The sequence below is a fragment of the Desmodus rotundus genome, chromosome 7 (assembly GCF_022682495.2).
Source record: "Desmodus rotundus isolate HL8 chromosome 7, HLdesRot8A.1, whole genome shotgun sequence".
In the NCBI taxonomy this organism is placed as follows: Eukaryota; Metazoa; Chordata; class Mammalia; order Chiroptera; family Phyllostomidae; genus Desmodus; species Desmodus rotundus.
Genome location: NC_071393.1, coordinates 95,610,943 through 95,624,804, shown reverse-complemented (window position 1 = coordinate 95,624,804; position 13,862 = coordinate 95,610,943). Strand labels below are relative to the sequence as shown.

General features: G+C 38.1%; 1 protein-coding gene across 2 annotated transcripts in view; it reads right to left on the bottom strand.

Moving 5' to 3' along the window:
* The window catches only part of ZWILCH (zwilch kinetochore protein), a 33,996-nt gene that overhangs the window by 5,816 nt on the left and 14,318 nt on the right, over positions 1-13,862 (bottom strand). For both annotated transcript variants that reach the window (XM_045201698.2, XM_045201696.3), the window contains exons 8-16: positions 13,070-13,141; positions 8,657-8,750; positions 8,098-8,147; positions 7,359-7,464; positions 6,317-6,396; positions 4,743-4,899; positions 4,217-4,245; positions 1,499-1,635; positions 325-420 (exon numbers count right to left, since the gene is read on the bottom strand). In XM_045201698.2, coding sequence (XP_045057633.1) covers positions 325-420; positions 1,499-1,635; positions 4,217-4,245; positions 4,743-4,899; positions 6,317-6,396; positions 7,359-7,464; positions 8,098-8,147; positions 8,657-8,750; positions 13,070-13,141 — 821 coding nt within the window. The remainder of the gene's footprint in view (positions 1-324; positions 421-1,498; positions 1,636-4,216; positions 4,246-4,742; positions 4,900-6,316; positions 6,397-7,358; positions 7,465-8,097; positions 8,148-8,656; positions 8,751-13,069; positions 13,142-13,862) is intronic.

The following is a 13,862-nucleotide window of genomic DNA, read 5'->3' as shown; positions in this document are numbered from 1 at the left end:
GCCATACCTTTGACTTTGTTGTCATTACCCTGATCACTCTTTCTCCAATCTGTCATTTCCTTTATGGCTATACAATCCACCCTGTTCAGCAAGGGAATTACAAATTGAGAGAAATGAAAGGCTAAAGGCTCAATGGTCCAAAGAGTAAACGAAAAGTCAGAGAGAGGGTAGAGGGAGAGCTGTCAGACAGTGGCCAGAGACGGGGTGAGATGATCCAGGTTTCAGAGGAGAGGCAGCTCTGTGTCACAAGGTCCCCATGGAATAGATACCAAAACTGCCTAGAATCAGGACTGGACTTAAAGTTCAATGTATTAAATTGTGTACCTTTGATATAAGTTTTTTACAGCAGTTGGTCTGACTGGCAGCTGAAAAATGTGTTGCTCATCAAGAGGATTTTGTTTATAATATTTTATGCAGGACCTATAAAAGTAAAAAAAAAAAAATGAACCTCTTTTAGAAACGGATGACACTTGGAGATAAAGGCTTTCAGGTAGTCTAAAACTCATATGGGAAACATTCATATTGAATACCACTAACAACAGAATAATTTCAGGGACACAAAAGTGAAAAACAAACACACAATACTCCCACTCCCAACAAAACACTGGTCATTTATTTTTCGTTGAAGAAATATCATCTGCTTTTTAAAAATTAGTAATAGACATATAAAATACATTTTCGTTGAGCCCAAATAAGGGCTTACATGAGGAGAGAGAGCTATCAGAAAGAAAAAAAGTCAAGAGGCAAAAGAGAAAGATGTAGTCTCCATGGTTTTCAGAGTCTGGGGAATTAAAGTTATTTATACTACTTATCTTTAATGGAAAAAAAAATAACTTCTTGGTACTTTTCCATTTACAACTGAGGCAAATTCTAATTTTGGAAGAGGCAGAGATACATTTCCTTTCACAGAGAAAAGAAGCCCAGTCCCGCCGCTGCATGGTTCACTTATTTCCAGTTTGGGCTTCCCACACACAGGAGACACCAGTGACGCGCAGACGAGAACTACTCCCAACTAATCTAGTAAACTCATCAGCAGAAATCTCTAAAATTACAGCGATACTGTTGACACAGGCCTAGTCATATTCATTCCATTCAGTTACCATACAAAAAACTGGCAATTAGTTTGGGCTAGTAAAGAAAAGGAACTACCATTTATTAAGCATATATTAAGTGACAGGAGCTCTATATACATTACATCATTTAATCCTGACAACAAACACATAAGGTTATTAGATTACTTTTATACATGAGAAAACAAAGTGCAGTGTAAGGAAACTTCCTCTGGAAATTAGGAAGTGCTACAGCCAAGCATCAAACTGATTCCTTTTGAATTAAGGCCTTTCCTTCCTATGACAGCACCTTAGGACCATTTTGCTACTCTGAAGACAGGGTGCACAGATTCTATTCTAACTGGTAATAAAATAGGCACATATTTTGGCTGCAGCTATTTCAGAAGAGAATACTGTTACATAAGTAAAAACAACAGAGAAATACTTACTGTGTTAAAGAAAAGAGGAGCTCATGTTGAGGTTTAATGAAAAGCTGGCAACTGACTATTATTTCCAGAATATGGTGGAGTTTTTGAACACGATAAACTTGTTCTTGTATATCTACTGACGGAGAAATGAAATATTCCTAGAGAGAAAAAAAGTATAAGCAAGATAGGGAGTTAATTAAGGAGAATCTCTAGAAAGAATCTGGCTATGCCTGCTAAACCTAAGTTTGGATGCTGCATTCATAGGGGGAAAATAAACAGGAGGCAGCTAGATAGAATTTACCACCTTTTAATACTATTTCTCTAATCTGTAAGTAAAGTCTTCACAGAGAATATTCTAAGCAAACCATTCTACATAATCTCTGGTGAAGGCAAATCATGGAACTGCTTCACAAAGGAGACCCAAGTGGGTGATTACGCTACCCACCAACCTCTCCAAATAGAATAAATGGCAAATCCACAAGATAATTCTTAACTTCAATACTCTTGCTAGGTTGACAGAAGTGTCCACCTCTAAAAACAGGTAGTAAACCTAAAGTACCAAGAAATTAAGCAAGTGTATTGATAAGATTCCAGTCACACATATTATTGGTAAATTAGTACAACCCTTCAGAAAAGAAATTTGGCAATGTCTGCCAGGCATCAGAAAATGCTCAGACCTTCTAACCCTATTTCTGAGAGCCCATCCTAAGGAAATAGGCCATAGTAAATATGGTAGGTGGAATTCAACAGCTGTCCCCAAGATTCCCACCCCCTGGCGTGACCATCTTGTATAATCCCTTCCCCTTGAGTGAGGCCAAAACCTCTGAATATGATGAGATGTCACTCCTGTGAATAGGTTACTAACTGATGAACTGTGAATCAATCAAAAGACAGACTATATGTATTACTATGACCTAATCAGGTGAGCTCTTTAAACGGTGAAGCATTAGAGATGCTTTCCTACTGGGCCTGAGGGAACAAACTGCCTACAATGTTGTGGAGAGTACCACATGGCAAGGCCCCACAAGCAACCTCTAGGACCTAAGACTGATCCAGGGCTGCCAGCTAGCAAGAAAATGGGGACCTATGTCATCAGGCCACGAGGAAAAGAATTCTATCAACAACAAATGAGGGAACTTGGAAGTGGATCTTTCCCTAGTTAAGCCTCCAGATGAAAATAGAGCAGGCCGACCTCTTGATTTCAGCCTTGTGAAACCCCCGAGCAGAGAGGACTCAGCTGAACTTTGTAGTAATTTGTTATTCAGTAACAGAAAACTACTACAGTAAGGGAAAACATCAGTTATTTAGAGTAAGAGATGGCTTGTTTATAAAGACGTATTATTGAGCCCTAGACCTACCGAGTCACTGGGGCTTCGGAATTAGCATTTTAACAAGACTAGGAGATTCTCAAGTTTAAGGACTATTGTGTCAGAAGTTTGGAGTCAAACCATATTTTTTTAAAAAACAGGCATATAAAATGACTACAGGGGAATTCATAAAAACTAGAGTATTCATACTTGGATGATGAGAGTAAGGGTGTATTTGCCCTCTACAGTATTCTAACGTTCAAAAATCTTATTACTTTTCTAAGTTTAACAATATGTATCAAACCATTCCCCTCTGGGACCCCCATTAACACACACATATATGTTATATACACAGGGTCCGGCAGAAGTAAGGCTTGCTTGAGTGTGGTTGGTAGGATACATGAATGACAGCAATTTGAACATTTCACCTAAAATGCCATATGGTGTGCTTGTGTGTGATATTGTCGTGTTACAGAATTACATGCTTATGATTTTGTAATAAGATTTGTATGTAATAAAAAAGGGGCATTATTTGTGCCAGACTCAGTATATATGCTATATACATAATACATATTTGTATGTATATAGTTGTTGTTAGAGCATGTTTCCACTAAAGAGATATATAAAATGTGCAAAATTTAAAGAGCAAAAATTAAACCTCAAAAGAATTCAGTTGAGTCTTACTTTGCACAGCAGACACAGTTAGAGTTTTTGGATCTTGTATTTTTATGACACAAATGACAAACAAGTTGCTGCTATAAATTCATTTTCTAAAAGCATCTTCCATCAAATGCCAAGGGTCAGTACAGATGCTGTTCAATCTCCTAAACTTTCTAAATAAAGACACTAAAAAAATACAAAAGCTTGTAACCATGACCCTGAAACCCAGAAGTCTGTCTTTCGTTTATTGAATTTATTGGGGTGATTATTGGTTAATAAAATTATGTAGGTTTCAGGAGTACAATTCTATAATACACCATCTGTATATTGTATTCCGTGTTCACCACCCCGAGTCAGGTCTCCTTTTATCACAGAAGTCTCATTTGAATCAATATATTAAAGAACATCGTAAATTCTTCGGAATTTGTGTGTAATATGAATGGGTCAAGAGAATATAAAACAAAAATTCCTTTATAGTGCCTATCAAAGAAAGGCATTCCCTCCATTTTAGATAAATGAGTTGTGGGAATACGTTGGGTTGAGCAGGATACAGCTGTATGTCAGTCATCACAAATTTATAGAGAATGACAAGTGACACTAAATGGGCTTTTTTGTCTGTCTAGTTACTAGACAGCAGTAAATAAGGACATTGTCTTATTTATCTGTTTCTTAGGACCTAGGACACAGGGGCACAGATTAGGTACTCAATAATTATATACAGAATGAATGAATAAAAAGAAAAATCAAGTTTTGATTAAAAAAATTAACTTACCAAATGGTTCAAAGAGGCAAGTTCCTGACCTATTATGAAAAAAACATGAAAATAAGCTTTAGGTATTATCTATTACAAGTTAAAGAATCTAAGTAGAAATTTTTCATAGTTCATATATAAAAGAGATGCTCAAACTAAATAGTTGATCAGAAGTAGTCAAATTTTCTGGCACATTACACCGTAAAGACATACTTATTCTAAAAATGATGGCAGCTCGCCCTAATAAAAACAACTAAGTGTTGGGTATTAAAACAGCACCTCATTAAAGGGTTTTTATTTACTACATTATCCTCATAGAATCTCAAAATGTTTGAACTAAAAACAAACATTATAAGAATCTTTAATCTAATACCTTTATTGAGGAAGAAACTAAAGGACCAGACAACAAAAGTGTTTGTTTCACAGTGAACCAAGGGCAAAGCCACGTCTCCAAATGACTAGGGACAAGTAGATAAAATCTGAAAATATCTATGGGCTGACAACTATGATGTACTTCCTAATTTTGTGAGCTGGGAAAGGGACTTACCTATGAAAAAACTGATATAATCTTTCTTTAGTTTATCCAAGCCAATTTCCAAAAGCATCTGAACTGGAAGAGTCCCACTGAGAGAAACTGAGTCCATGGCTCCATGGTAAGACTGATGAATGAGCTTACTGAGTAAACTGTTACTGCCACTATGGAGCTAGAAATCAAGAAAACTTTACAAAGTCATAAATAAATCCAATAAGCAAAAGAGGAGCAAACTGCATTAGCTACAAGCTAAAAATTATTAGCTTGCATCTTTAGTCTCCTGATACTATAGTTGTTTGAATAAAATCCCCCAAGTTACATAGTTTCTCTAGTGCCATTCCTACTTCATTTGCTCAAGTCCAGAGCAATTAAGAAGGATTTAAACTTATCACCCCTAGATGCTATTGCACCAAAAAGAAGACAGAGTTGGTCCACTGAAGCTCTACAACTAGGAATCCTCTTCCTGGCTAAGTGCTACGGAGCAGCTTTGCCCAGTCAAACATCTTCACCCACACTGAATCTGCTGTGGCAGAAAATTCTCCCTCAACGGTCCATGCATGTGTCATAGGGAACTTCTTATTGGCTACACTATCCAACACACTAACTTGATCACTTGCAAATTAAAAAAAAAGGGCTGTGAACTTACAGATCTAACATATGTTCCAAATGTTAAACAATTAATTTTAAACATACCTAAAATATTTAATATTATCTCGCTACTGTCTTGCTATGATCTCTAATTTTCATTATAATCTTTTGCATTTTATTATTTTTATTGCTTTTAGAGACAGAGAGGAAGGGAGAAGGAGGGAGAGACAGACAGAAAGAAAGAGAAACATCGAATTGTTGTTCCACTTATTTACACATTCATTGGTTGATTCTTGCATGTGCCCTGACTGGGGAGCCAATCCGTAACCTTGACATATTGGGACAACATTCTAACCAACTGACCCACTGGGCCAGGGATACCAGCATCATTTTTGGCAACTATTACATGTGCCACTATATGGTTATATTATTATTTACTTAGTCATTTCACTAATAGTGGAAATTTAGGTTATTCACAATTTTTTGCTACCCTAAATGAAGTTCTAATGACTATTCTGATATATAAAATCTCAACACACATTTCTGTGTATGAGCTTAGGATGGATCCTAACAAAAGAATTACTGATTCAAATGGCATGACACATTTTCAGGATCGTTATGAAAACTGCTTCCTAGAGCGTGTTCCCAATTGTACCTTCATCAGTACTATATGAGAACTGTCATGCACAGCAACAGTAACGATGATAGTATTAGTAGCTTACAAATACTGAGCACTTACTTTTAGCTGGGTGCTAAGAGCTTTATATAAATTAAATTACTTAATCCTAAAACAACACTCTGAGGTAGGTATTATTCCTATCACTACCTCACAGATGAGGAAACTAGCTCCCAGAGCAATAAGGCATCTGCCCAAGTTTACACAGCTAGTAAGTCAGTCACAGAACTGGAATTCAGCGTCAGGCAGTGTGCTCCAGAGCCTGCGTCCTTACCCACTGTGCCATACCGCTGCGAAAACACTGAGCGCGCACTACTAAACCTACCCAGGGCTGTATGTCACCATGCTGCAGACTCTGGTAGATCAACGCGAAGCACTTCACCAAGTCTTGATATGAAATCACACCTTGAAGAGCAAGTCAGTAACATTATTTTCACGGTATTTCTGCAGATCAAATCTGTCATTAATCTTAAGGCTACACAAATGAAGAAGATAAGTATCTGTACTGTATGATGGGGAAGGGAAAGAAAATGACAAAAGAAAAGACAACGCATTTCTAAAGAAAGAAATTAAACTTATTGCCACAAAATAACACACTTAGTAGAATATTGAGAAATATCTTTTCCTTTCTCTAATAATGAAAATTGCGCTAAGGTGTATGTTTTGGTTCATACAAACACAGCTTAAAAACCACCTAAGTCTTACACTTGAGGAAAAAGAATAGATTTTACCAACTGCCTTATAGTATTAGCACAATTCTTAAGCAGAATGTACCAGTGCATCATAAGTTTATGAAATAGGAACTAGACTTGCACACAAAACTAGTAGTACACACTGTATTATTTCCAAAAGACTTAATTAAAAGTACCCTTGGCCCTGGCTGGTGTGGCTCAGTGGACTGAGCTCCAGACTGTGAAGCAAAGGGTTGCCAGTTCCATTCCCAGTCAGGGCATGTGCCTGGGTTGCAGGCCAGATCCCCAGTAAGGTGTGTGCGAGAGGCAACAATACATTGATGTTTCTTTCCCTCTCTTCCTCTCTCCCTTCCTCTCTCAAAAATAAGTAAAGTCTTTTTTTAAAAAAAGTAAACCTTGGTTCACTCTCCTTTCAGGGAGCATGCCCACGCCTTTCCCTCCCCCCTCCCCCCACCCCGGGGCCCCTCATGCGGTTACCTTCACCCTTCTCTCTCCTAAGCTCCAAGGGCCCTACTTTTGCCTCTGTAAGTTATTCTCCAAGCCCATTCCTTCTATAGCCAGCCCACTTTTACCTCCGTGACTTTGTAAATAAACATTCTCTTACAGTTTGGGAAAATAGTTAACCTAAGAAGTAAAAGGAAAATAATTTATTCTACAGTTACGACGGACACCTACTACTACTCATCTTGCACCACAGCTGCTCGGCAAAATCGAGGTCACACCGTACTGTGAAAAGACACTCGATGGAACGATCCAGAGCAGCACTGTCATGCTTCACTGTCTGAAATCAGAGAAATAGTCAGAAATAGTTTTTCTTTTAAGTGAAATAGTTTAAGGTCAATAAGCTTTCGAACGCTGCTCTGAGAAAACATGGACCCATGAACGTACACAAAGAAAGATGTGAATGAATTTCCAGCAACTCCACACACTATGGGGACCTACAAATCAACAGACAATGAAGAACTGGGCCGCTAAGATTGTTTGTGATGCCTCAAAACAAGCACCAACTTCCCTTCATGTAAAAATATTTAATTAAATTACTGTTGCTTACATTTTCCTATTCATCAAATGACAACACAATTAGCTTAATTTAATAATACCACCTCTATCTAGCACATTAACATGCTTCTTATATTAATATACTAAAGCAATACCATGTTATAGTTTTTTACCATATTCATTTCTACTTCTCTGCAGTTGAGAAGTAATACAAATGTATTAGTTCTGTTCAAAAATATTTGTCAGCCCTTAAGAAAAACAATCACCAGAGCTGCCATTAAAGACAAAATCACTGCTTCTGCTGTACCAGGGCCACTGGACATGGATGGTACAGCATGAAAGATAACTAACTGTCCAACCACATTCTTTTAAAAGCCATTCCAGTGTACATATCTAAATATTAACAACCACTTACCTCGGTGTCTTTTTTTGTTGAATCACCAAATCCATCCAGCTTATTTAAGTCTAGAAAGTGGCAAAAGCTTATTAATTCTGGACATTATTGTTCTGCTTTCAAAATTATTTCTACTCTAATCCTATTTCCAAATGGTCGATGAGGACAGAACTGGGGATTTTAGGACATCACATAACTCTTCAGGGGAAGCCGTGATAGATACCCAGGAGGCAGGGGTGTGAGGAAGAAATGAGGTAGAGGGAAAGCCCCGATACACAGCGTTGCACATGTGGTAGGTGCTCGAAGGTTGCTGTTCCATCCCTCTTCTCCTACAATCTCACATATGGCTGTGGTATATACATTTTAAATTAAATCTTACTGTTAAAATTACTCAGGCTGTTACCATCAGCAATTCAAAATGAAAGCCATCCTTCTGACCATGACAGACTTCACAGTTTATATATCACAATCAAAAAGAATATTAAGCCTAAAAAGGCAACTTACATTTAAATACAGCAAGTATATATTCCCAATTAAGAAAAATAAACAATGTAGAAGAATGAGTTAGGAAAACAAACACCGTTCAGAAATTCCTGCACAAGTTCAACAGCGGATTTTGCTTGCAGAGGCGCAGGCCATTCAGTTATACCAGTCCTCAAACCATCAGCCAAAACCTACGAGAGATTTATAAAACCCAAAAGCTTGTTAGTGGAATTCAATTTAGTCAGTAAGGATATATTTAATAATACTAGTATTTCTTGAGTTTAATCACATGCCAGGAGCTGTTCTAAGTGTTTCATATGTAGTATGTTACTGAGTGTCTGCCATGACGAAGTAACTGCTTGAACTAAAGCCGACCCTACAGTATGTTATGTAACCCTCACGAAAACCCGATGAGGCAGATATTACTATTTTCCTTCACTTTACTGCAGCTGAGAGAGGCTAAGGTAACTTGCTTCAGGACAAACAGTTAGCAACTGACAGTGCCAGCACACACATCTAAAGACGGTACTCTAAACCACAGTGCCATGTGCGCAGATGCTGCGGGATGCAAGACTGACGAGCCTGCCCTGAAGATGCTTGTAATTTTGGCTAAGAAGGACTGATAATACAGATGAAATAATTGGGAACAACAAATGTAAAGCGAACTGGAAGTTTACATAAAAATAATATAAATGTACATGTCCATACATACAATATTTAAACTGAAGTACTAAAGAAAGGATATGAAGTACTAAGTCAAGATACGTCGGAATAGCCTGGGGAACAATGTGAAACCTCAGCTCAACTCCAAAAGTGAGAACCCTCGGCTACAGAGCAGGGAAGGAACAGGGACTGAGATGAAGAGGGTGGGAGATTCCACCTAGGGTGGAGACAATACCTATGGAACACCAGACAATTACAAGGGAAAGGGGCTACACAGGAATACTGACCTTAAAACTTGAAAATATTTTTTATTTCATATGGAAGACAACAGCCACTCAATTTTTTGGCAAGTAAATGACACAATCAACTGAGGATTCCTTCATCAGAAATACCCAGGATGGAGTCAAAGGAATAGAGAAGATACAATACTTCTCAACAGAACTGATCTCATCCTCCACCCTCAAGAGGCATTTGGGAAAATATGCAGATTATTTTTGGTGTCACAATATCTAGGGGTACAGGAGCATCTTGAGCATTTAATGTGATGGAGGCCAAAGATGCTAAACATTTTGCAATGTGTACAAAGGTCCCAAACCACAAAGCATGCTCCTGCCCAAAACATCGATAGTGTCCCTGCTGAGAAACGATAAATGATCATTATAGTGGTCCAGGAGGGAGGTGATACGAGCTTTAACTAAGATGGGCACAGTGAGTGAAACTTCAAAGGAAGAAAAGAATAGTATATTCAGGGTGGGGGAGGAGGCGGGGGAGAATGTATGTAGAATAAAAGAAAAGAAAAAATCCTACCCTTTCATAAAAATACAGAAGACTGAACTTGGAGAGACTATGTCCCTAGGCATATCTAAGATTCTGTGAATTTATAAGAGAGATTATAACAAAGCATGGACTTTCAAGTCAGATAGACGGACATGTATTTGAATGAGTTTTGAACCAGGTCTTTCACTTACCAGTGCTGATGCCTCAGGCAAAATGACTAAACCATCTAGCACCCCATGGCTGGCACACAGTACAGCAGCAGCTTCCAGCTGTGGTAGTAAGTGGTGGTGGCATAAACAGTTCTTACTAAAGTAAAATACAGTTGACCCAAGAGCAACAGAGGTTTGAACTGCACGGGTCCACTTATATGCAGATTTCCCCCCGTAAATACAGCAAATGTATATTCTTTTCCTTATAATTTTCAAAAAAATTCCTTTTCTCTAGTTTACTTTATTGTGCAAATATAGGTAATACATATAACATATAAAATGGGTTAATCAACAGTTTATGTTATTGGGAAGGCTTCCAATCAACAGAAGGCTATTAGTAGTTAAGTTTTAGGGGAGTAAAAAAGTTATGTATGAATTGCCAAACATGCTGGGGGTGGAAGGGTATGCGCCCCTGACCCCCAAGTTGTTCAAGGGTCAATACATAAGTGAAATTGAAGGAAGGGTGGAACCACACAGGGGTTCCTCGTCTGGAGATCTAGCCTGGAGAAGATTTCATGTTTCATTTTGGATATACTAAATTTGAGGCAATAACCCTCTATTCAAGTTGCAAATAATTTGGTGGGAGTAGGAAAGATGGGAACTAGTATTGGCTTAAAGAAGGGATCTGGAGTTCCCTCATAAAGGCATTAGTCAAATCACTGAATGTAGAAGGGATTTGTACATCTCACCAGGTGGGGAGAGAAAGGCAGAGACAGGAGGGTAGAAATATGATGGTGGCCCACAGTAACAGTCCTGGAAGAGGAGCTTTCAAGAAGAAAAGTGAGAAAGGTAGAAAAAGTACCAAGTTTTGCACAAACAGGGAAATAATAATAGGAAGGAATAATAATAAATAATAATAATAATAGTACAAAGCTATTTAGAATGCTTGGCACTACACTAGATGCTGAAGGCACAACGGGGTACTTGGCACTGAAGTCTAGTAAGGAAGAAAGATAAGTAGACAAATTACTGTGAGTGATAAACACTCTGACAAGAGTTGCTGGAGTTCTATAGCAGCACAAAGCAAGGCACAAGCCACTCTAGGGGACCAGTGCAACCATCCTAAGCAAAAGATGTCACAGAGAGCTCACCCAGAAGGAGGTGGGAGAAGGGCACACCCAGTGGATCAAGACCCACACACAACAGAAAGTGACAAAGTATGACAGGACTGGAGCTACTATAAGCATGGGGCTCAATATGTTGAGGGTGGGGGGTTCAGTGGGAGTGGAAGTAGAATGTTAGATTAGTCTAAAGAAAAAGGTAGCTGCCAATAGGGACATGAAATGATACCAAAAGTCATTAGCCAACAGGGCACTGCCACATAACAAGATACCACTTCATCCCCACTAAGATGATTATGAAGAAAAACAGAAACAAAACAAAAGCAGATAATATCGAGTGTTGGCAGGGATATGGAGAAAGTGAGCCCTCATACTCTGCTAGTAGGAATGTAAAGTGGTGCAGCGACTTTAGAAAACAGTTACAGTCTGGCAGCTCCTCCAAAGGTTAGTTACTATATGATGTGGCAAATCCACCCAAGAGATGTGAAAAGATGTCACACAAAAACATGTACACAACTGTTCATAGCAGCATTACTCAGAATGGCCAAACAATAGAAACAACTGAAATGTTCATCGGCTGATAACAAATGGATAAACAAAATGTGATATATCTATACAATGGAAGCTATTCAGCAATAAAAAGGAACAAAGTACTACAGAAAGTACATTAGTGGTTGCCAGCGGTTGGTAGGGATGGAAGGTAACTGCTAATGGCTATGGGATTTCTTTTGGGGGTGGTGAAAATGGTCTAAAATTAAAATGGTCATTGTTATATGACTCTGTAAATATACTAAAAACCATTGAACAGCCCTGGCTGGTGTGGCTCAGTAGATTGAGTGCCAGCCTGTGAACTAAAGGGTCGCCAGTTCAATTCCCAGTCAGGGCACATGCCTGAGTTACAGGCCAGGTCCCCAGTTGGTGGCATGCGAGAGGCAACAATACATTGATGTTTCTCTCTCTCTCTTTCTCCCTCCCTTCCCCTCTCTCTAAAAATAAATAGATAAATAAAATCTCTAAAAAAATCACTGAACAAGTCAATTTTATGGGATATTACTTATTAAAGGTGTCTTTTTAAAAAAAGAAAGAAGTAGGGCAGTGATTAGCTATAACTGAGTTTGTATGCCAAGAAGACACTTGGAATTACTACTCCATTAAAATGAGGCACCTTCCTGAGATTCAATTTGTAGAGTGGAGCTAAAATTACTGAAACATAAAATCCTTGAAGCATGTGCCCATTAATCTTTAGCATCAATCAAAACACAAGTTATTGCCAGCCAGGTGGCTGAGTTGGTTACAGGGTTGTCCCGTATACCAAAAGGTTGCAGGTTTGATTCCCAGTCAGGGCACATACGGGAGACAGTCTATCAATGTTTCTCTCTCACATCAACGTTTGTCTCTCTCTAAAAATCAATAAACATATCTTAGGTGAGGATTAAAATATACATGTATATATTTTTAAAAACCTCAAGTTATCAACAAGCAGATTATACATGCATTGGAAATAAATTGGCAGCTAACCCACCTGTAAAGAGGGGAGTCCATCATATAAATAAAAGCGAACATTCCAGTAAAAAAATGTCGAAGAACTGTAGCTATTAATGATCTAACTAATGCTCCCTTTAAACGTAAGGGTAATAGGGCAGAAAAACTAAACTGCCCAAACTGCCAAGGATATTAAATGCATACATAACATCTGGAATAAACATCAGGAATGCAAAACTAAATAACAATGATATTAGCAAACATGTTTATGAAAACATGAGATTTAATGCAAGTTACAAATTCCAGAAGGATACTCACAAGGAGAAATTTCAGTTCTCTGTGAAGATGACTCAAAGGACTTCTGGGATCTCCCGATTCCACTTTAATATTCTAAAAAGTTCCCAAAATCAGTTTTCACTGGTAATCTCGTGTTCTCAACATTAGGGTCATAGTTACTTGTATTTCAAACTACCCACATATTAAAAATATATATTTCATATAGCACGAATAAATTAAAAATGTAGAGCAAAACTTCATTTAGAACCTCTCACACAGAGATACCACAGATTCTGCCCATCCCAACATAGTAACCTAAGTTCAGGCCATCAAACCCCATTTCTTTACCGTGAGTGTACCTACGTGGAACAACTGCTCTCATTACACACTCTCCTGCTCCCTCCCACTGGATTTCCAAAGGGCAAGTAGAATATAAATATAGCTCCAGACTTAATGATAAACTTAGCATTACCACACACCAAAACTAAAACCTCCCTAATAAGTATGTTCATTAGACTCTTAACTAAACCAACAATGTACCACCCTACCTGGAGGCCAATGGCTACAAACCTAAGATATTATTTATAAAAAGGGGGAGTAAAAAAAAAAAAGAAAAATTAAATTCTGATGTATGTGACTACCTACTGAAGGAAAAGCATTAAGAATATGACCACCCATAACCTCACTACCCTGCGGGAACCACTATTAACACTATCCAGGCTGCTCTGTACATTTTTTAAACACATAGTTGGGATTCTACTACACGTTCACTTTTGTACTATCTGCTTTTTTCTGCTTAAGAATAAGCATTTCCTATTATTATTAAAGACACTTT